This window comes from Cyprinus carpio, chromosome A10 (assembly GCF_018340385.1).
Source record: "Cyprinus carpio isolate SPL01 chromosome A10, ASM1834038v1, whole genome shotgun sequence".
NCBI lineage: Eukaryota > Metazoa > Chordata > Actinopteri > Cypriniformes > Cyprinidae > Cyprinus > Cyprinus carpio.
This window is the reverse complement of record NC_056581.1, coordinates 8905329-8928305: the sequence shown is the minus strand read 5'-3', so window position 1 is coordinate 8928305 and position 22977 is coordinate 8905329. Positions and strand designations below refer to the sequence as shown.

The 22977-nt window shown below is 38.3% G+C and overlaps 1 protein-coding gene across 3 annotated transcripts; it reads right to left on the bottom strand.

Moving 5' to 3' along the window:
* Window positions 1-525: 525 nt before the first annotated feature.
* Window positions 526-18703, bottom strand: LOC109074178 (high affinity cationic amino acid transporter 1-like). Of its 3 annotated transcripts, none has more exons than XM_042765039.1 (12): window positions 18345-18703; window positions 9553-10056; window positions 8814-8972; window positions 8422-8590; window positions 7959-8092; window positions 6106-6328; window positions 3813-3949; window positions 2270-2372; window positions 1975-2180; window positions 1728-1879; window positions 1244-1352; window positions 526-1023 (listed from the first exon to the last, which is right to left on the bottom strand). In XM_042765039.1, the coding sequence occupies exons 2-12, from the start codon at window positions 9923-9925 to the stop codon at window positions 839-841; spliced, it is 1950 nt and encodes a 649-aa protein (XP_042620973.1). In that variant the 5' UTR covers window positions 9926-10056; window positions 18345-18703; the 3' UTR covers window positions 526-838. The 3 variants fall into 3 exon arrangements, with proteins under 3 accessions (XP_042620973.1, XP_042620972.1, XP_042620971.1); XM_042765038.1 differs by lacking the exon at window positions 3813-3949 and adding an exon at window positions 4252-4391 and having other exon boundaries at window positions 18330-18702; XM_042765037.1 differs by lacking the exon at window positions 3813-3949 and adding an exon at window positions 4252-4391 and having other exon boundaries at window positions 18345-18701.
* Window positions 18704-22977: the final 4274 nt, after the last annotated feature.

Genomic DNA, 22977 nt, shown 5'->3' with positions numbered 1-22977 from the left:
GGTGGCAGTACTATCCGAAGATCTAATCTGGGTGGACCAGCAAAAACCTACAAATTCTGGATCTGGGCAGTTCAAACCGACCGGAAAAGTTTACTAAATGGGACCCCAGACGGTTAGCGTGATTTCACAAAGTACAACATGTTCCTGGATTAACATCCTTGTTGATCCTGGAACAACATTCCAATCAACTAATCAGAATTGAGAGATAACTTTTTTAGGAAATATCTGTTTTAGGCTTACAGCCAGGGTTAGGTGCTTCTACACCCTTGTTAATCAGCTATCATTTGTTAATCACGGCGACCCAGACCTCAGACAGGAGAGAGTACTACAAATTCAGCAGAAAAGTCAAGCATGATTTCTTTTTCTTGTAAAAGCACGTTCAGATACATAAAACCCTAAACACTGACATCCAAGATTCAGATTTAGTAACACTTATTTAGTTTAAATTGCAATAGTAAGACAAAAGGCACAAGTTCAATTACATCATTTAACAAAAGCAGCCATCAACAAGAAATACTGCAGAGCTTATGGATGGCATTTTTTTTTTTTTTTTTTTTTTTACTCCACAACCACTCAATAAAAGGCCCTGCGCCTGTTTTGGTTTCTTCAAGATTTCTGAAGTAGGAAACAAAACCATTGAGTTGCGAGAATAATCAAAAACTTCCACCCATGTAGTGTGCACTTTACAAAGCTCTTAGACTTTGTCACAAGGAAGTGACATTGTTAAAAGGATCATTGAGCTCAATCTGATTCAATTCCAACGGCCTGTGCTCCTCACAACCTCCCGGCGGTGTGCTTTCATGTAAAGTTTGAGCAAATAATGTAACACTGTTCCATATTAGAGATCTCCGTCCTCATCAACTCGTGATCCGTTACAGAGGAAAGCCTCCTTTTCCGGGGTCACACTGTCCCTGTTTAGACTGCAGGTGGGTTTGTACACACTCAGCTCCTCTTCCATACTGGTATGGGCCAGTGTGGCTTCAGTACTGTGCCAAATTCCATAGCCAAAGTAGATTATGAGTCCTGGAGAGAACAGAGGGATAAAAGAACAAATTATTGACCGCATATGTGCCAAGTGCTTTTCGGGAGTCCCAACAGAGGACATTTTTTAATCGTCAAATGACCAAAAGTCTTAATTTGATCTTTACAAGTAGCAAAACTTGTGTTTACAAGTTTTTATTTTTTTTTATTTTGTTTTTTTTTGACAAGCATATACTGGTTCATGCAGGAGTATGTGCTGTACCTATAGACATCCAGATGGCAAATCGTATCCAGGTACCCCTGTCCAGCTGCATCATCAGGTACACATTGACAAACATGCTGACCACTGGGATGAATGGAAGTAAAGGAACCTGTTGGAAGACATGAAAAAAAGTACTTGTTATTAAAAATGACTGGAATGTGTAATTATATGTAGTGGTCAGTCCCTGGCATTAAAAAAATAAATAAATAATATTTCAAAAAGGTCCATTCAAGTAATTGCCTATAAATCACATTTTTTAAATAAATGAATAGATCTGGAAACAAACAAACAAAACAGCATCTTATCAGTGAACCACATAATAACAGAAAACAGTATTTGGCTTCTTGCGTTTAATAATCAATAATCTAACATTAGATTCAATGAAACTAAATCTATAAATAGAAAATCTGCCTTTACAAGTACTGATGTTATTGGGTGTGACCACATCCTGGTACTCTGTTAGATGTGCGTTATGAGGTCTAACCTTAAAAGAGAGCTTGGTTTTACTCTCAGGTTGTCTCCAGATGATAAATGTGACAATGACACACATGCTGAACAGGACACTGAGAATGACAATATTCCACACTGCACTTCCACACTGGACGGCCAACAGACTAAAGCTGAAGATCAGCAGACCTGGAAAAGATGTGGTTTAGAAACCTCCAGAAAACAGCTGAATAAAGTACTAAAGCACCTTAAAAACGGGATCTGTCTTAAAGTGGATTTCATACCAAGCAGACTCGTACAGACGTTAACAGTGAAGCCTGAAAGGTTGGAGGGTTCAGTGATGTCGGGGAAGAGCATTGTTTTGAAGCTCAAACGCTCTTCTATGCCGGGAAGAATCCCCATGCTAGGTGTACTTATGGTCATGCACATTTCCATGTCATCCTGTGTGCTAGCTGTGTGATCTGTATGAGAAAACTGCTCGGGCTGGTACCTGTAGATCACAATATAATTTTACAATCAACAGCCAAACTGAAATGACACAAATTTTGAAATGCCTTCATTTCACATGCATCTGCCAACCTGAGTACTAGAACACAGGCAGCGACCAGCGTGTAGGCCAAAAGAGTTCCTATAGACATCAAATCAACCAGGTCCTTCAGGTCAAACAGGAAAGCCATAATAGCTGCACAGGAATGGAAAGGATGGATTTATGGTCATCTGTTTTGATGATAGGATGATATTTACAATAAGCAGTTGAACAAGGATTCAAAGCTATATGTTCTACACAGAGAACATGCATACTGTGTAGTAGTATTTAGGCCAACATTACTTTTACATTTCTAGGTAAAGATAATATAACAAGTACATAAACATTGTTTTTCAGTGATCAGTGAACAATTAAACAAATAAAAAACAAATATTTTTGCAATCAAGAGTCATTATTCATGGATTATCAGCTGTAACAAAACATTTATCAACATCTTTAAATAGATAAAAAAGGCACTTTCCACAAATAAGGTATAAAATAATACCACATTACTTTTTTAACCTTCAAATGCATAAAGGGGGGTTTAGAAATATTTTATCAATAATAAAAAAATATATGTTTTATGAATTCCTAAAAAAGAAAAAAAAAAACAGCAATTTCATTTTCCTTTTTCGTTTTCATAGATTAGGAAAATAGGAGAAAAACAACAACAACACTACTCTGAGACTGCATAAAGGGGATAACCTGTATTAACCTTTATATAAAATAACTTGTATTTATTACCTATGGATTTATTAAACATGGTAGCTTTTGCAAATGTTTTTGATGATAATAATTATTATTTTTATTATAATATTATTTTTATTTAAAATAATAATAATAATAATAATGATTATTATTATTATTGCCAAAATTCATTTTCACAATATCTGTGAGAAATTTGGGAAATGAAAAAGGGTCATTTGAACCACCTTTATGCATGTAGCTTTTTGATCCATGTTAAATGCCATGTTTTCTAGAGACAACTGCAATATATAATATATAAAAATGAAATATACAATTAAATTAAATAAATTATAAATAAATTATATTTAGTAAAATAATATTTAGCTCAGCCTTCCTTTCTGAAGGTTAAGTGATTTCTTAAAAAGAAAGAAAAAAAATCTAAATAATAATAAATAAGTGTCCTGTATTCGGACCCTATTCAAGGAAAGTGCTAAAAGCATAAGCAATTAAACTCTTTCAATGAATGAAACTTAAATACACAAAACTATTCACAATGTCAACAGACGCTTTAGTATTGGTAAAACTGACATCATGATATCACATGTCATGTTTGCACAATAAAGCAAATAATTCCAACACAGCAAAGTCTTACAAGTTTCTATTCCAGGTAACTACTGGAATCATTTGGAAAGGAAGGAAGGAAAGAAAGAAAGAAAGAAAGAAAGAAAGAAAGAAAGAAAGAAAGAAAGAAAGAACCTTTAGTACTACAGTACCAATTACATGTAACTGCTGTGTGATTTATAAACAGTGAATTTCCAGCTTCCTTCCTATCGATGTGGACAGGCAACAGCAACAAAAGCAGCCCACTGGAGCTCAACCCTCCAATCCCACAACGCCCTCTGCTCTTACCAGCAATGACCCCGGAGGCCAGAGTGGACATGACGGGCGTCTTCTTCTCGCTCACCCGTGCCAGAAACGAGAAGAGCAGACCATCCCGGGCCATGGCAAAGATTACACGTGGGAGGGGAAACAAGGACCCCAAGAGACTGATCATGGGATGATCAAAAAAAAGGAAGAGAGCAGAAAAGAAACACATAAGCCAACTGGGCAGCTGCCAGAGGTGGTGTCAAAGGCAGAAAGGGGATACATCCAGTTAATTTACGAAGAAACAGTTAAATGAATCCCCTCGTAGCTGTTGGGACAGGGTGTGCCACCTGGCCCATTCCAGATAAAGGTTCAGTGTGGCGAAAATGCTATTTTTCCATGCAACATGCTCCAGGTGGATGGATGCGCGGTACTGCGAACGTAACGTGACGTCAGTGGATTAGTAGCGTTAAAATTCGCTCACCTGCGACAAAGCCTGCTGTTATAGTGGCGTGTATGGGTGTTTTTGTTCTTTCGTTGATCCCAGTCATGAATTTGAAGAGCAGGCCATCGTCAGCCATGGCCCAGATGACACGGGGCATGGGGAACATGGCGCCAAGCAGGCTGCCGCGAGAGATGGAGAAAACAAACCATGCCATGCAAAAAAGAGACACAGACATAGTGCATTCATACACTGCTGTGGTGTTATTATGAGAGAGAAACATGCCACAAACAGGCAACCCCCACCAATCAGAAGTGATATTAGACCAGCCAGAAAAGTAGAAAATATTTCCAGGAGCATAAGGATCAATTTCTTGGCATTAATTTTTAATCATTAAAAGGTTTATTTTAAAGGAGAAGAATGTAATTTCTGAAGTACAAGTGGCATTGCAAAAATAATGATAGTTTCCATATTCATATCCCACACCTTCCGCCTCAGATGACCGCTTAAACAAACAGAGAAATATTTTGAAAGCGCCACATAGCCACAGCATCTGCTCTTCTGGGAAATCAGCCTACAAATACTTCAAAACACTTCTAATTTAATTGGCTGGTTTTACACAACGTGGGTGGATTTTGATAGGCTGTTAATATTTTTATTATTCGTCGGCTGGAAAACTTCACAGTGTTCCTCTGTGTCGTTAACATCATAGTTTTGGTATGGCCTTCCTTATTCTCACAGAAGTAGAAAGATTAATATAAAATGTTATAGAGTTTAGAGTTATAAACATTCTATATAAGTTATGTGTACTGTATATACACGTTATGTATGTATACACATATACAGAATTAAGTCAAATTTGAATATATTTGTTTTAATTTTGTACACTCATCAACAAAAAAATTATTTTTGTCAACTGAAATTAAATGCTCAAAATGAATAAATATGCCATAATAACGCATTGACTATGACTACAAGCAATATTTGCAGCATTTAGTAGCAAGTAAATCAGATACCCATGAGTTTTATATTTCATGTTTTTTTTTTTTTTTTTTTTTTTTTTTTTTTTTTTTTTTTTTTTGGGGGGGGGTGGGTGTTGTTTTGGTATCATTTATATCAGGTAAATCCTCTCCTTGACAGTAATAAAAAAATGTATGTGGTTGGTTACACATTGTTCAAGCAATCTGCAATACTGAAAATACTGCAATAACTGGAAACCAAAAAGAAAAATGCCAATAAATCTACTTCAGCTCTGCAGCTACCGAGGTTATCATTAGTGACTCAGAAGTTAGACGGGTTGTTAGAAGAATAATAAATTGAGGACTTGGATAGATCATGCAGAATACTTCTTCACTTAATAGAGTACACACAATTCATACTTTACAGTACAAACATTTCTGAGCAACAACATCTGGTGCGAATGCATGCAGGTCATTATTATAAGACTAATTACAGCCTGACTTTTATGGACAGAAAAAAAATGGGGTATACAGCCTTACTCCCACTCATAGCCTGGACTGAGTGTTGCATAACTGAGAAACAGGATTCATAACTCAGCACTCCAAATTTCTCTTCATATTTTTAGCAAGGGGTTCATATGAGCTGCCTCAGATAAATATACACACACACTATCACACAATCCAGTCCCAGACTGTACTCTCTCAGCCTCCCTGAGGTCGTCCGAGTTCACTTAGTAAAAATTAATGATTAGGTTGGTCAACTTCCTAAAAGTCTTTTAAACTGCAACCAGGCCATTACATCCATTAATTTGGAGGAACATGGCTAATTATTCATTTTAAGTGCATTGTTGCACTCTACCATGCAGGGGCTATTTTACTCTAGACTGGGCTGTAGTGTGTGTTCAAACAATCCCTGACTGGTAGAATGAGTGCTTACCTGGTAGACAGGGCGCAAAGGGAGCCTACTGCCACAGCGTACGTGGCTCCTTCCCAGCCGACGTACTTAAAGGCCACAGGAAGAGGGCTGTTCTTATCCAGCATGTAATACGGCATCATCAAGGTGAGGGCTGCTGATACACCAAAGTATGCTACAAAACAGATAAGGAGGGAGGAGACGATGCCAATGGGAATGGCTCTCTGAGGGTTCTTCACCTCCTCACCTGCGATATGAAACAGGATATTATGATTTATTAAAAGAAACTTTTAATTAGTTGCTCCACGAATACTATGCATGTTTCTAAGTAAAATTAAATATAATAAAATTAAATTAAATAAAATAAAAATTGTTATTTTAGATAGTTTAAGTTACATTATATAGATATAGATCTGCAATAATAAAAAAAATACATAAAATTGCAATTACGAGAAATAAAATTGCCATTATAAGGAATATATTCACAATTACATATTTTTTTCATTATCGTATTATTATTAAAATCTGAGAATGTTTTCCATAAAATATAGTATATGAATATGCACAAAATCCAGACATATTTTGTATTTCACGCTAAACATTGTAACATGATTAAAGGTTCATAAGAAAGTTTTCCATTGATTTTTTTTTAAGATATTAAAACGCTGATTCAGGAAGAATGCATTAAACTGATCAAAAGTGATATTAAAGTGGTTATATTGTTACAAAATATATATATATATTTAAAAATTGCCATTCTTTTGAAATGTCAGTTCAAAGAATCCTGAAAAAAGAAGAAGAAAAAAAAGTATCACAGTTTCCACAAAAATATTAAACTGTTTTCAACATTGATCAAAATCAGAATTGTTCCTTGAGCATCAAATCAGCATATTAGAATGATTTCTGAAGAATCATGTGACAATAAAGACTGGAGTAGTGATGCTGAAAATTCAGCTTTGCCATCACACAAAATAGTTAAAAAAAATTACAAATATAATTTAAAAAAAATAAACACAACTTTTTATTATTTCTTCGAAATAATAATAACATTTCACAATAATTTTGTTTTTACTGTATTTTTGATCAAATAAATGCAGCCTTGGTGAGAACGAGACTTTTTTCAAAGTGTTACAGAACCCAAACTTCTGAACGGTACTGAACATTATATTTACATTCATTCAATTACAGTACGCTATCTTGCCATTGAGTCAGTTGAAAGCACACTGCATGTGAAATCTGTCATTTTAAGAAACCTTGGAGCAAGAAAATGACTCAGCTGCTGCAGTGAGTAGTGCGAGCTCACTTTGGCAAAAGTTCCTCTGGTCTGACTTTGTGCAGAGCGCTACATAAAACAGAGGAGAAGCGTCTTCATGTCATGCAGTGAGTGAGAGAGAGAGGGAAGGTGGATGTATATATAATCATTACTGGCATGTGTGTGGGGAGGGGTTGGTTTATTTGAACCACAGCTACAGAGAGGGAGAAGAGTCCTGACGAACACTCTAGCCAATCGAATTCAAGGGAATGTGGGGGAGTGAGCCGCCATAAAAGAGGGGCCAGAGGCAAACCATAAGTAGAGATCTACTGAGAATATCCATGCAATACTATTATAAACATAAAGGAAACTCTAAATAACTTTGACCAAAGCGGCATGGACGCAAACCAAATATGTATAGCCTCACTGTTGTACCAATCTAACACTTATTAAAGGCATTTATATATACAAAATAGGCCCCTTGCACAATATACTCTCACTAACCTCATGTTTGTAGACATGAATCACATATTTGAGCTTTTCAACAGAATTTTAGGAGAAAACTGGTGCCTTTTAAATATTAGATAAAATTGAGAGCACTGGAGTTCAGAGAGTCTTTAGTTACCTGTAGTTGCGATGCAGTCGAACCCAACAAAGGCGTAAAAGCAGGTAGCTGCCCCTGATAAGACCCCTGTGAAGCCGAAAGGCATGAAGCCACCTTCACCCAGAATCTCTTTTGATGGCAGGGGCTGTGTAGCACTGCTCAGAGAGAGTAATATAGACAAATTATAACATGCCATTTGAATTTGAAGGGGAAGTGTGCCATTTCTGCAAAACTATGGCACCAAAAAGAACAGCAAAAATATAAAATATGGTAACATACGGAAGTCCACTGAGGTCGATCATTATTATTATTATTCTGTCTCAATTTGTGAGGTAACAGTGAAAAAGCTGATATATAACTTGTTTTCTTTTGATAACTTTTGAAATTTGACAGTAGACTTCTGAATGATATATAATTTTGTGGCCTAATTGCAATTACTGTACATACTTTAAAATATAATAAAAAGTTGTAAAACATGACTCACTTAATGGTGGAATTGTTTCCACTGAGAATCTCATCAGGGTCCAGGTGCCAGTTCTTCAGTGTACCTTTAACCAGTCCAGATACAACCATGAACAACAGCACCAGGACGTTGATGCAGGTGAACACTTTGTTGACCATGGCTGACTCCTTCACCCCGAAGGCAAGCAGGCCTACAGCAAACAAAACGTAGTTCAAAACACTGGAACAAAGTCAACACGAACATCCACTATTTACATTCAAAAGTTTTCATTATCAGAATGAATGAGTGTGTTTCACAATCACTGTTTTGAAATGAATATTTATATACATAACATTGTACGATCCTCTGGAATTCTCAATTCTAATAAGTCAGTCATGGCTCCCTATGTAATTAGTGCTCTGGTCATGTTTTACCTGTGAGAGTAAGGATGATGAATACGGAAAACATATCTGGGTACTCCGCCAGAATGCCCGGAGCATTCATGGACATGTACTGTCTACAAAAATGCTCAATTTGTTTTCCAATCAGCTCATCAAATGTGGCACTCCAAGCTCGGGCGACACTTGATGTACCTGAGAAGGTTTTACAGATTGATTAACATTATATAGCAAGGAAAGAAAAACATAAGGAAATGTAAAAAACTACACTATACATCAGTTTACAGACTCTAAACTTTAGTTAAGAGGTTTCATAGCAATACAAAATTTTTAAGACAATGCTAAGTAACAATATATAGTATAGGCAAATACTTTTATAACCTTTAAAAGGATAGTTCACTCAAAAAACGAAAATTGTCATCATTTACTCACTGTCAAGTCATTCTAAACATACTGCATTATGGATCAGCAACAGGAGGTTACACACTGCATGAATTTTCAATAAGATTCTTTCTTCTGTTGAACACAAAAGAGGATTTTTTGAAGAATGTGTGTAACCAAACAGTTGATGGTCCCCATTGACTTTCATAGTACATGTTTCCAGCTTTGGAAGTCAATAGTGTCCATCTACTGACTGGTTACCCATTTCCCCAAAATAACTTCAATAGAAGAAAGTAAGTCATACAGGTTTGGACCAACTTGAGGGTGAGTAAATGACAGAATTTAAATTTTTAGGGTGAACTATCCCTTTAAGTGATATTGTGTGTCGTCTCACCTATAACATATGAAAGTATAAGGTTCCAGCCAGTTATAAAGGCCCATAGTTCCCCAACAGTCACATAGCTATACAGGTACGCTGAGCCCGTTTTCGGCACTCTCGCCCCAAACTCTGCATAACAGAGGCCCGCGAGCACTGAGGCCAGGGCTGCGATGAGGAACGACAGGACGATGGCCGGTCCTGCGTTTTCTCGGGCCACGGCTCCAGCGAGGACATACACCCCAGCTCCCAAGGTGCTGCCCACACCAAGAGCCACCAGGTCAAAGGTGTTCAAGCATCGGGAGAGTCGCGAATCCTCTGAGTTGCAGTCGACAACCTTCAACCTTAGCAGCTGTTTCCCGAAAAGCAGAAGCTTTTTCAAAACCATCATTGATTTGATTTGGCGACAGCTTCTTTTTGTGCCCCGTTTTATCAGAGTTTCTTCTTTCACAATGTTTCTGGTTCACCCACAAATGCAGTGGATTCCCAATGTTCAGAATAGTGTTCAGAAGTGTCACTTATCTGTAAGAAAAAAAGGAAAAAAAAAGAGTAATGAACTTGAGAAAGTGGCAGTGGCAGTTCATACATTGTCAGATGTATGATGTCAAATGTTTAGGGATGCACAATAATGTTTATCAGTGACCATATCAACATTTTCTGATTTTTTCCAGAGATGAACAAAATTGCAACAGCAGTCATATGGTGGTAAATGTGGTTACCCCTTCCCAATTTGACCGAAGTAACTGGGTATTCTCCAGATATTTTCCACTAGATATGAGTGTTTGCACTGCAAACACTGTCCTCTTTTTTCTTTTCAATTCTTAAAACTCCAGGACACAAACCAGCACATTTTTGGTGAGAATAGTAGCTGTCCAGTGATTTAAGGGTCTAAAAACATGTAGAGCACTGACCCATATTCACTTCAACTTCATGCCAAGCACTAAAAACAAACCCAGAACATATCTGATGACAGTGCAAGAGAAAACGACACTATATTCTGAACTGCAACCATACCTTGTGAATGAAAAGCATATTGTGACTCCCGAAGGCCAAGTGTCAAAATGTACTGTACTGTACGTACAAATGGGCAGCAGTTCTCCAGTCAATAAGTTCATACAGCTGCACTCTTTTCCCAAGTGTTGAGTAACATGGTGAGAAATCCAGAAAATGTGACTGGTGGCAGAGCTGGAGAGGCCCACTGGGGGATAATCCATCATACTCATACAAACTGAAATATATTACATAACCGAGAGCGGTACTTAATTGCAAAAATATATGCAACTGCACAAGAACAACTAAGATCTGTTTGCAAGCTCTGTGAAAAAAGCCTGTTCTGTGAAGGTAATTTGTAAATGAATGTAAATGAATCTATGCATGAAGCTACCATAACACTACAAATGTGAAGCAGTAAATTTGATCTTTTCTCACATAGTAATAATAATAATTATTATTATTATATAACTTTTTGGGAGTAACTAACTAAAAGTTGTTATATTACTATTTTTTTTTTCAGCAGTATGAAAGGTAATTGAGATTCTTCATTGTTTTTTGTTAAATATTTATTACTCTGAGAAACATAAATAAAATATAAAATCATTGAAAAACACACACTAACACACATATAAACACACTCATATATATGTATGTACACATAGCTTGTAGTTACCAAATATAGTTTGTATATAGTTAAACTTGTATCTTGAGAGGCTCTGGTTTCAAAATAGGTTCCTTAACAAAGAGTTTGAGTCTATAAATGAATCTACTGTGAATCGTGACTCAGTTTTCTTTCTTTGGAGCTCACATCTAAACAGCAAAGGGGACATGGAGTTACTTCCTATCATGCCACACTTAAATGGAAAGTTCCACAGATGTGAAGGTGGCGACCTTTTCTTACTCTCCCAGGGTGATTTCACTATCGGATGTCCTAGACCTCAGAAACATGGAAGCAGGTTAGTAAAGTCACTCGAGCAGTACTGCACCTCTGTTGTCATTTTAATCACGCAAGCATGGTATGAGGGCCTGACTGGAACATACCTGTTGCTGAAACAGCAAACATAAACTTTAGCCAAATTTACCACATTTAAACACCGGAAGTTCATTAAAATGATATTAGCAGTGTGACCAGTAAGAAAACCAGAGTTCAGGTTTAAAGCTGTGCACAAGACAGGATCAGTAAAATGTCATTCCGTTTTTGTTGTTGTCGTTATTATTATTGTGTTCTTAAACAAATGCACAATTATTTTTTGATCAAGCTTTAGCAACTGGTATGACCATGTGTTGCAGGAAACTTCAGAAGAAATCAGTGTTGTATGCAAGAAATTGTGTGTACACGAAAAGAAAAAAAAACATTTCAGCATATACAGGGGGAAAATTTTTATTTGATCCCCTGGTGATTTTGTAAGTTTGCCCACTTACAAAGAAATAAAGGGTCTGTAATTTTTATGGTACTGTAGGTTTATTTTAACGTATAGAGACAGAATACCAATCAAAAAACCCAGAAAAAAACATATTATATAAATAAATTGATTTACATTTCAGAGAGTGAAATAAGTACTTGATCCCCAAGCAAAACATGACTTAGTACTTTGTGCAGAAAACCTTGTTGGCAAGCACAGAGGTAAGACGTTTTTTTTTTTTTTTTTTTTTAGTTGGTCACCAGGTTTGCACACATCTCAGGAAGGGTTTTGATCCACTCCTCTTTACAGATTCTCTCTAAATCCTTAAGGTTTCTTTGCCTGTTGTTTGGCAACTCAAAGTTTCAGCTCCCTCCACAGATTTTCTATTGAACTAAGGTTTGGAGTCTGGCTAGGCCACTCCATGACCTTAATGTGCTTCTTCTTGAGCCACTCCTTTGTTGCCTTGGTGGTATGTTTTGGGTCATTATAATCCTTGAAGACTTATCCATGACCCATCTTCATTGTTTTGGCTGAGGGAAGGAGGTTCTCGTCCAAGATTTTACAGTGCATGTCTCCGTCCATTTGCCTCTTGACGCAATGAAGTCATTCTGTACCCTTGGCAGAAAAACAGCCCCAAAGCATAATGTTTCCTCCTCCGTGCTTGACTGTAGGGATGGTATTCTTGGGGTCATAGTCAGCATTTCTCTCCCTCCAAACACAGCGAGTCAAGTTAATGCCAAAGAGCTCAATTTTGGTCTCATCTGACCACAGCACTTTCTCCCAAACCTTCTCTGAATCATTATATGTTCTTTGGCAAACTTTAAATGGGACTTCTTGAGCAGGGGGACTTGGCGGGCGCTGCAGGATTTCATTCCATTGCAGCATAGTGTGTTACCAATGTTCTGCTTGGTGACTGTGGTCCCAACTGCCTTAAGATCATTAACAAGCTCCTCCTGTGTAGTCCGGGGCTGATCCCTCACCTTTCTCATGATCATCCTTACCCCATGAGCCAAGATCTTGCACGAAGCTCCTGAACAAGGCCGATTGATGGTTGTTTTGTATTTCTTCCATTTCCGAATAATCGCACCAACAGTTGTCTCCTTCTCACCAAGCTTCTTGCTGATGGTCTTGTAGCCCATTCAAGCCTTGTACAGATCTTCTGTCTTGTCTCTGACATCCTTTGACAGCTCTTTGGTCTTGCCCGTGGTGGTAGGAGATGTTGAAATGGAAGATACAGATTGTGTGGACAGGCGTCTTATCTATGTCTATGACTAATCTATGTTCCACATGGGCACATAACCTATCTGTGGGAGCCAGAATTCTTACTGGTTGGTAGGGGATCAAATACTTATTTCACTTACTGAAATGCAAATTAGTTTCTATTATTTATTTATTTTTATTTTTTTTGGGTAGATATTTTGTGTCTATCCATTAAAATAAACCTACCATTAAAATGACAGACCCTTCATTTCTTTGTAAGTGGGCAAACTTACAAAATCAGCAGGGGATCAAATAAATATTTCCCCCATTATATATATTCCTATGTTTGGGTTTCTGTCCTGAGTTGAATCAGTGTAATCCAAGCACAAGCTATTCCTGAGGGTCTGCTGTCCAGTTGGACCTCATTCAGATATCCCAGCATTCCCTGAGTGAGCTGGTCTAAACTGCTCTACTGGTGTGACATCAGATATGTTGAAAGGTCTGCCTCTATGCCATGCTGTAGAAATGCTGAAAGACCACAAATATTATGAAGGTATTTTAGAAGAAATTTATAAGTAATAGTTAAATGGGATTGCAATACATGGCAACAATTTCAAGATGCCTCACTTAAAGACCAACAACACAACTGTGAACAATTTGTGTTACATATACTTCAGGACATCATGAAACTGAGGTGTTTTACTCACAAACGTTTCATAAGATCTCTTATACCTCAAATGTTTTTTAGAGAGCACATGGAGAAATCTTCAATCTTCTTCTTGAATGGCATCATCCACATGACAGTGTTTGCAGCACTTGGTCTGCAGGAAACATCTAGGCTATGGATTTTTCCATACACCTGTATGGAAAAATCACATCTAAAATCCTGATAGCTTTAACTGACAGCAGGGTTGGCTAAGGTTAACAGAGCCATCGATTGACGTTCCAGTTCAGTCAGGATTAGCGAGGTGACCATAGACACGCACATGCAATTTATCTGACTAAATTAAGCAGGTGGGCAGAGCAGGGGTGTGTTGCCTGGGCACCAATCAGTGGGCGACTTTCTGTTATGGTGTTCAACGTGCAGTGTAGCTCAGTGATACTTTGGCCTTGGGATGCTTGTGCCTTTTTATTTCGCATTTAATCACAACATTACTTCAATAAAGTCCCATCAATGTGTGAACTGCATAATCTTAAACTAGATTACTGCATTATCTTAAACTAGACATGTGATCCCATGTCAGCATCAATACAGGCTTGAGTACTGACGTCACAAACATTTAGTGTATCATTACCACAACACAAGAGCTTCTAGAAACAGCAAGATAGGGTCAAGGGCACAGTGTCTTCCCAGAAAGAAAACGGACTCATGTTTTGCTGACGTGTTTTTGCCAACGTCTATCCAATCATATGAGCATGTTTAGAGTGGGCACAATGTACCTGGCACCATCCGACTACCCTTAGCCTATAACTTGTGACTGTGATTTTATTTTGGAATGTATGTGACAAATATTCTTCAGTTTTGGTTTTTGGCAGAAATGTCTAAACTCATTTAGGAATTGCTTGCAGCCAGCCGACGGTCTGACAAAACCCCCTCTGTCTGACCTTTATAAGAAAACAAGTTCAGTTATGAACAAATCATGCAAAGCATGTCAAGATACCACAAGACTCTTTCACTCAAATAACTCAATATTATAAGAAAAGATGCTTCTTAAATAGACGCATGTAGGCTTGCAGGACCCAGTTTGTTCATGTCCAGGAAGTACATCTTAACGTCTTAAGCCTTAGTTGTTTATACTGGCAACATGAAGACATTTCACTCAATGGCTTAAAACAATTTAATCAGTGTGTCTTCCTCCATAAAGACCCATGATAGTTTCAAAAAGGACGATACACGAGACAGAAAGGTAGCTAAGGTGGACAGAGTCTCAGCTTTCTGTTAATGTGAGCCAAGCCAGTTCTCCACCCGTGACACTGCCATTGACCTTCCCACAAACACTGAAGAGATATGCAAAAGACCCTAAATCACAAGTTGAAAAGGACAGTCACCAATGATTAAATAAAATGCAATGCAATAAAATAACTGTCCTAATAATCATGCATAAAAACTGTATATTAGGGCCCAGATTTTGCATCAATTACAGTCCATATAACATTTTTGTTGTCAAAATTTCTCTTATTTGGCTGTTTATTTTTCAGTCTTACACTAACGATTGGCTATTTTAACAATGCCTAGATTCAACATTTGCTAAATTTAAATTATGGAAGTAAAAATAAAGGTTTAAATTTAAGTTAAACTGATTAGTAAATTAAATAAACTGCCAAGTCAATCAATCAAAATGTTATATTAAATAGCTAAATCATTGTACAGTAGTGTGTAATTTGAATGAATGCGCACATTACTGATGAATAATCAACAACTGAATACCAATACTGACTATGGTACTATATTTGACTGCTTGGGGCCTCAAAAATGAAAGGCCAACACTCAATTTGTGCAACAATATTGTGCAACACTCAAAAACAAGCTACTGAAATGATACAGACGAAGACTGCCTGAATGTGTGCCAATGTCTGTCAGCACAAGTTGAAATTCATTAGGAAATAAGGAATGTTATCTTTTCCTGGTCCCTCAGTATTAATAACAACATCTGAACACCTTACTGCAGTTTTTGAAATGTTTTATATACATTTATTTAAATAAAATTGCAATTATGTATTGTATTTGTGGCTTCAGATTTTGCAACTGCAAAATAATTTCTTGCTATTTAGACAGTGCAACTGCATCAAAAAGGGGCCTCTGAGCATTTTAATCCATTTCAGATGAATGCCTTTTACATGGATTTATCAGTCTAACATCAACATTGACAAAAAGGTTGACAATCTAATGGTTAGTTTATAACTACTTCTTCCCACTATTTGAAAACAAGCTCTTGACATAAACCTGATAGATGAACAGTGCTTGAATTTGTCCAGTTCTCTGCAAAAGTTGATCTGCAACTTCAAGAAAAACTGCAACTTAAGTTCTCATGGTCATGACACAATTTCTCGCTATAGACATTGCAATTGTGGTAAAATGATGCCTTACAGGATTATAATCCATCTATTTGTGATCAAATTAATGCCTTTTACCCAGATTTATCAGTAAGATCAACATTGACAATCTGACGGTTAGTTTATGACCATTTCCAATGTATTTTAATGCTTCTACTGGATCTAAAGCTATAGACACCTGCTGACAGAGACTCTAATTGGCTGATGGTGAGCTAATCACTCACGTTCATTTTTAATTACACGTCTGGGATTTAACCTGCAACCTTTCAGACAGCAGTCCAGGATCTAAACCACTATAGACCACTCAGAGATGCCTCAAGGCTTGTTTTTAGCATGTCATACGTGGGGTGTCAGGTAACATGTTGTGTGTTGGGGACATAGATGCATGTGACCCATTTATGAGAAACATGCAAACCAATCAGTTTACACAACACAGAAGACCTGCAGGATGAGTCCATGAGGTCATAAGTCACAAGACGTACATATTCAAAACATTTCTACTTCCTACTAAAGATAGCTCAAGGATTTTTTTTTTGTTTTGTTTTTCTATCATGAGCCAGTAAATCTCATAAAATAAAATGAAATTCCTTTTGGTTTGAAATGACAAATAAATGTAGAATTGTAGGCGTTATGAACTTTACATTACACCATCACAAAAAAGCTTTTCCAGGAATGTAATATTATTGCAAGGGTCAACAACACTGAGTTTGGGATTCATTAAACACACACCCACATGCGTAATTTTTTATTTATTTTTTTGTGTGTGTGTGTAGTATGTCTATATATAGCATAACAGTGTAAACGGTCAAAGATCATCAGATCTGTCTTATATGATGCCCTTGAATGTGATTTATGCAATATGGAAACATTCTACAGTTATCTAAAAATATTTTACGAATAATTCCTCTGACCTACAAGCAGCTATCAGAGGATTTTCTGAGGACTGGAGCATTAAAAGAGGAAGGAGCATTTCACATACAGTTACTCAGATGTAAATTAAAGACCCCCTACTGGCCCCATTCAACAGAAAGCTTCTCCTGGTGGCAGCACATTTGAATTGTTTACATATAAATACAGCTCTTGGTATGCCATGTTAGTGAGTGTTGATGGAAAAAGGTTTTCCATGTTTGCAATGAGAAAACATTGCTTATCAACACATAATATAATAAAGCATGTAATCATTTAAAATTATTTTCAGCACAGTAAAAATGTATACAAACAAATTTCATTTGTTAAAAATCATATAATTACTTTCTGAAAAATATATTGACATTCTGATAGTAATCTTTCAAGTTACTGCAGCTCTTATGGCATGAGGTGACACACCTCTCTCTTTTAGATCAGTTTACTCTCTGAAGAGACTCCAGCTCACTTATAAATAGAAAAAGATTTATCTGCAGTGCAGACCATTAGACCAATTTAAAACATTTAATTATTAAAACTATGGTATGATGTGAAGTACAACAAAATTATTTTTTAATGTATTCTTTAATCATTTTAAAGGGTTTTTTTTTTAACTTATTTTGTTTTTATTTGTCAGTGTACTTTATTTCATTATTTTACTTACATATAATAGGCGTACCTAAATGTATTTCTAGTTTATTTTATTGGTATTTTTCTGTTCAGAAGATCGACTATATGATGCTGCTACCATTTTTAAAAATAAGCAAATAAAAAAAAAAACATAATAAACTGGCAGAAAGAACAGACGAAATGCGACAAAATAATAAAATACCATTAAACGCGCATAACGCCACATTCATACTGTACGCTTTCGACGCGACTAAAACAGAACGCTCACTATCTATCTATAGTCAGCAAAGCTGCAGCGTCTCACACCAAATCACAGATTTAAGCAGCGGCAGTTTTTATAAACCTAAAAACATTTTAATGTCATATTTTCCCCTGCAGGACAGACCACATTACGAGGCGGGAGACCCCGTGCGCCGCGTCCCACGTTTTTACTGCCATGCCTGATAAAGGAGCGCTGCAGTGAATTAAATCACCATGTGCTGCCCGTCCGCGCGAGTTTCAGATTGATTGATTTGTAACTATAATTAAAGTGAGCATTAATTAAATACATTTTTAGAACTGATGGACGTTTTAGAAAACGCCTTAGACAAGAAGCAACTGGGTTGACTGTACCAGATGTTGGTCTACCTTGCAGCTGGTCTCGGTAGAACAGACCGGATCCAGTGATTCTTCTTGTGTTGCTGGAAAACTTCTGTCAGATTGTGTAGCCTACTCTGGATCAGGTTATGTGGGCTGAAACAGGTGGTGCGAGTGTGTGTGTGGGTCAGCGATGTGTAAGGTACATGGATCAAGTTTCATTGCGGTTTTGTACATGCTCCTCCCGACTTTTACTATTCGCTGGAAAGAAACCGGCATGCAAAGTGTCAAATTTAGGGTTAAATCTTCAAAGCAATAAAAAGAAAGTTTGCAGATCAAATACAATTAATGTAATAATTTATGAAACGATGAGAAAGTTGCAGCCTACATTAAAACCTTGATCCAAAAATTCTTCAGTCCAGATAAATATATTAAAAGCAAATGTAACAACAAGTAAACAAGTAAAATTTAGCTTGGTGTAGAAATTGATATGCTAATATTTGTTGGGAAAATGGCAGACACACAATATGATAAATATGATCTAGGCTAAATTAGGTAAATATTCAATAAACACTCAAGGATGGCTTGGAAAAAGTAGATTTTCACCAAAATGACAAACTTCAGAAAATCTACTCAGGCAAAATAAGGTATACATGTATTTCTGCATAAGAAAATAACCATGCTTTGGTAAATCAATGATGACAAAGTAAAACGTAAGACACTAAGCCACAATTATGAGATAAAAAATAAAATCACAATTTTGAGAAGTCAGTATGTCAAAAGACAAATTTTTCATATCTTATGTGGCAGAAATTGGCATCCATATGGATGTCTTTTAGAATGAACAGAGAAAAAAATAAAAAATAAAACATGGTTCATGAGGGTGGCACTAGCGGTTTGAAATCAAGACCAGGCAAGTTCAGACTCTCTCCTCTTAATGTGCCCAATTTTCCTCCAAATGGATTTATAGGCTGCCATAGACTCGCAGTCAAAAACAACAGGAGCCTCCACACCTACAAGTGACAGTCCCAAAAACTAATGAAAAACGTCTCTGGTTACACATTTAACCACGCTTCCGGGAGAGGGAACAAAACGTTGCGTCCTCTAGCAGACACTAAAGCCCCTTTCACACTGCACGTCGGACCCGGCAAATTGCCGGAACATTGCCGGGTCGACTTCTGTGTGAAAGCAAACACGTCCCAGGATTGATTCCGGTATTGAACCCAGGTTGGGGACCTAGTAACATTGCCGGGTTCAGTCCCGGAACGAGCGCTGTGTGAACAAAAGCCAGATTTAATGCCGTGTTGTAGTGATGACGCGCGTTATCGCGCGACTCTTTCAGCGTGTTTTGAAGGCAGATCAACGTTCGCGATGAAACAAATATGTGCAAACTGTAACGAAGCAGAGATTAGTTAGATCCTCACTTTCCGCACTGAAGCTGAGATCGTTCACCAGCTTCAGTGAAAGTTAACGTGCCTAGCGTTTTCGACTCGTAGATTACACGTCACACCCTGATATCACGTGTCTTTACGGGACCTTTACGGGTTGTGTGTGAACGCACGCACATATTCCGGGTAATCACTGGCAGTGTGAAAGTGCAAAATCTAGCGACCCGGGAACAAATGCCGTGACACATTACCCGTGTATTTGCCGGAATCGCAGTGTGAAAGGGCTTTAAAGGGAATGCTGCCAGCAGGACCAGTGTCTGAAGTGCGTTTGAAACAACTACAATCCTATTGGCCCACATAGCCCGCGATGTCACAGGTGTCACCCGGAAGTATAAGAGGGCACCTGCAGAACACGTCACCAACTTTAGTTGTCTGAAGGAGACATGAAACAGACAGTCCGAAGGCATGGCAAGAAGATGCAGCATTTTGTTCCCACTCGGGGGAATCATGGTTATATGCATAACCAGAGATGATACCCTTCTAGGGAACTCGTGCTGTGTCCTCTAGCAGAGACTATGGGGAATGAAATGCTAACTATGCCATTGGTGAGAGAGCACCAAGGAAGTGACAGACATGCACCTAACCTTTCCTCAGAAAGGGGCCAAGCCACTTATGCCCCGGGCCACTCACATAGCTTGGCAGAAATTGGGAACCCAGTTACAGATGAAAGAGGGACATCCACACCAAGTTAAGAACACAGCTACCCTCAGATAGCAATGTTACGTGAGCAACCCCTTAGCATGATAATACAAGGACCACAAATAGAGGCTACTTACTTAGAAACCCTAGCAGGGGGGATAGCAGTGTCTTAAAGGGTTAGTTCACCCAAAAATGAAAATTAGCCCATAATTTACTCACCCTTAAGTCATCCTAGGTGTATCCTAGGTGTATATGGCCTCCTGTAGCAAATCGATGCATATTTGTAAGAAAAATATCCATATTCAAAACGCAATAATCACTTATCTATATTTACACAGAGAGTGGGCTATCTACCTAAAACCCTAACAGAGGAGACAGCACAGTCTAGGCAAGGGGGCTCGAGGAGACCACTACTTAAAGGGGGGTTACAATGTGGTTTCATGCATTCAGAGTTGTTTACACTGTTAAAGAGTTGGATTCCCATGTTAAGCATGGACAAAGTTTCAAAGAATAATTTGGACGTATGACAGTATTTCTGTGCCAAAAATCTTATTTCCGGGTTCGTACAAGTTTCGGAGAGTTTTTTTTTTTTTTAATCATGGCTCTTCATGACGTAGACGAGGGTGGAACTACTCATATGGGCATTTCTCCCGGAAAAACGTACCCGTGCACGTATCGACCAGAGCGAGAGTGAGATCACGCCCATCAATGAGTTTCATCCAGCACTGCCCGGGACTCACTCGGGAAGAATGTCTCCAAAGAAGTGTTTTTTTTTGGTTGTAAGGGAAAGATAACTTTGTTCAGCTTCCTAAAGAACCCAGCGTTATGTAAAATGTGGATACAGTTTGTTTTTCCGGGGCAGCAACTGAGTTTCACAAGTGTGTTTGTTGACAAACCTTTTATAAACAAGGCCCAGTTTGACGCTGGATTTGCGCATTGTTTGATACTGAAAAATGGAGTGGTCCCAGCTATAAAAGATCCCGGTCATGATTCAGAACTGCAGACGGTAAGTGAAACGGCATCAAATGTCTGTTTTGTTGGCATTCGGCGCTCAAGTGCTCGTCACTCTTTAGCTGTGCCCAAGGCACTTCCAGGAGCTTGGCTTTGTCTGGAGAGAATCGTAAAGCTGTATCTTTCTTTTATAAACACGATAAAACTAAATACTTTTTGGAGATATGAAGGATGCAGTACTACTCTATAGGTACTCAAGATTAACATGAGATTGGGTGAAACTGTGTGTTATGCCCCCTTTAAATACCCTAATAAGGGGAGTAGTACCTCGAATAGCAGTTTCCTCAGGCAAGGCTGAAGATTAACCAGACCACGGAAAGTGGGCTATCTACTTAAAACCCTAACAGGGGAGACAACACAATCCAGGCAAGAGGTTCAAAAACCAATACCTGAAACCCTGACAAGGGGGCAGTATTGAGCTGAAACGCTGCTATCCTCGGATAGCTATCTTCCAAGGCAAGAATTCAGCGCCATACTTGAGAGAACTTTTGCCAAGAGGAACCCAAACTAGTCATAGAAGAGCAAAGCAAGTTTGAGCTAGAGTATAACTATCCACAGACAGCTACACTCTGAGCAGGGACTGTCCACTTAAAAGTTCTCAGGAGGGGGAACAGTCCTCAGCCCAAACTTAAAATGCGGGATTCAGAGGGACCTCCCACTTACCCTGAGACCTGGGGAGGCAGCCCACTCCTAAACTCATCCAGCTTAACACAGAAAGGGACATTCCCCAAAATCAAGCAAGGAATACAGCTGTCCTCAAACAACTATGTTCCAAAAGCAATGGGCCATCCACTTGAAAAACCCTAACAAAGGGAGAAAAGCCTATAATTATCATGTGGGGAAATGAGGGGAGGCCATCCAACCTTACTACACAGGCTGAGAAAACACTCTGGAGAAGGAGCGAGGTAATCATCTTCTGTGCTTGACTCCCGAAAGTGGGAGGAGCAGGAGAGTGCTGGCTCAGTAGCCTGGTCTATGATCCTCAGAACATGACAGGCCAGACCCCTCAGAGGTAAGGAAGAACTTGCTAAGAATGAACCTCCTGAAAGCCTGACCGCACCCATGTCTTCCAGAACTCATAGACCACTGCCTCCGATGGATATTTCAAAGGAGCCCGGAAGGCTAATTTAACAACAGATGCAGCATCATGACCACCAATGCTCTCAAGCATTGGCAGCAGAAAACTGAGTGAGGCGGGGCACAACAGCTGTCAGGGAACACCCCCAAACCAATCCAGGTCACTAAAACAATCTGGGAGAGAAAGCTTGCAAGCATCTCTCTCATCATCTAAATATACCCACGCCCAGGGAGACTCTCCACACACAATAATATGCATATTAGAGTGTCTTAGGAAAGCATCTAATATATCCGTGCTCGGTGTGGTTATATATAGGCTAAAATGACTCCATGCTCATACTTCATCATCATAAACTCTAGCATCAGGCAACCTGTTAAGAGGGAGTATGCGGATCCTGCAGATCAAAGCAATCACCTTGAGCTGAGATAAACCGTGCTGTGGCAACAGCGGGGCCAAGCCGCAGGAGACAAACACTTTGTCCTGCATCCCTCTGGAATAGAAACAAGCC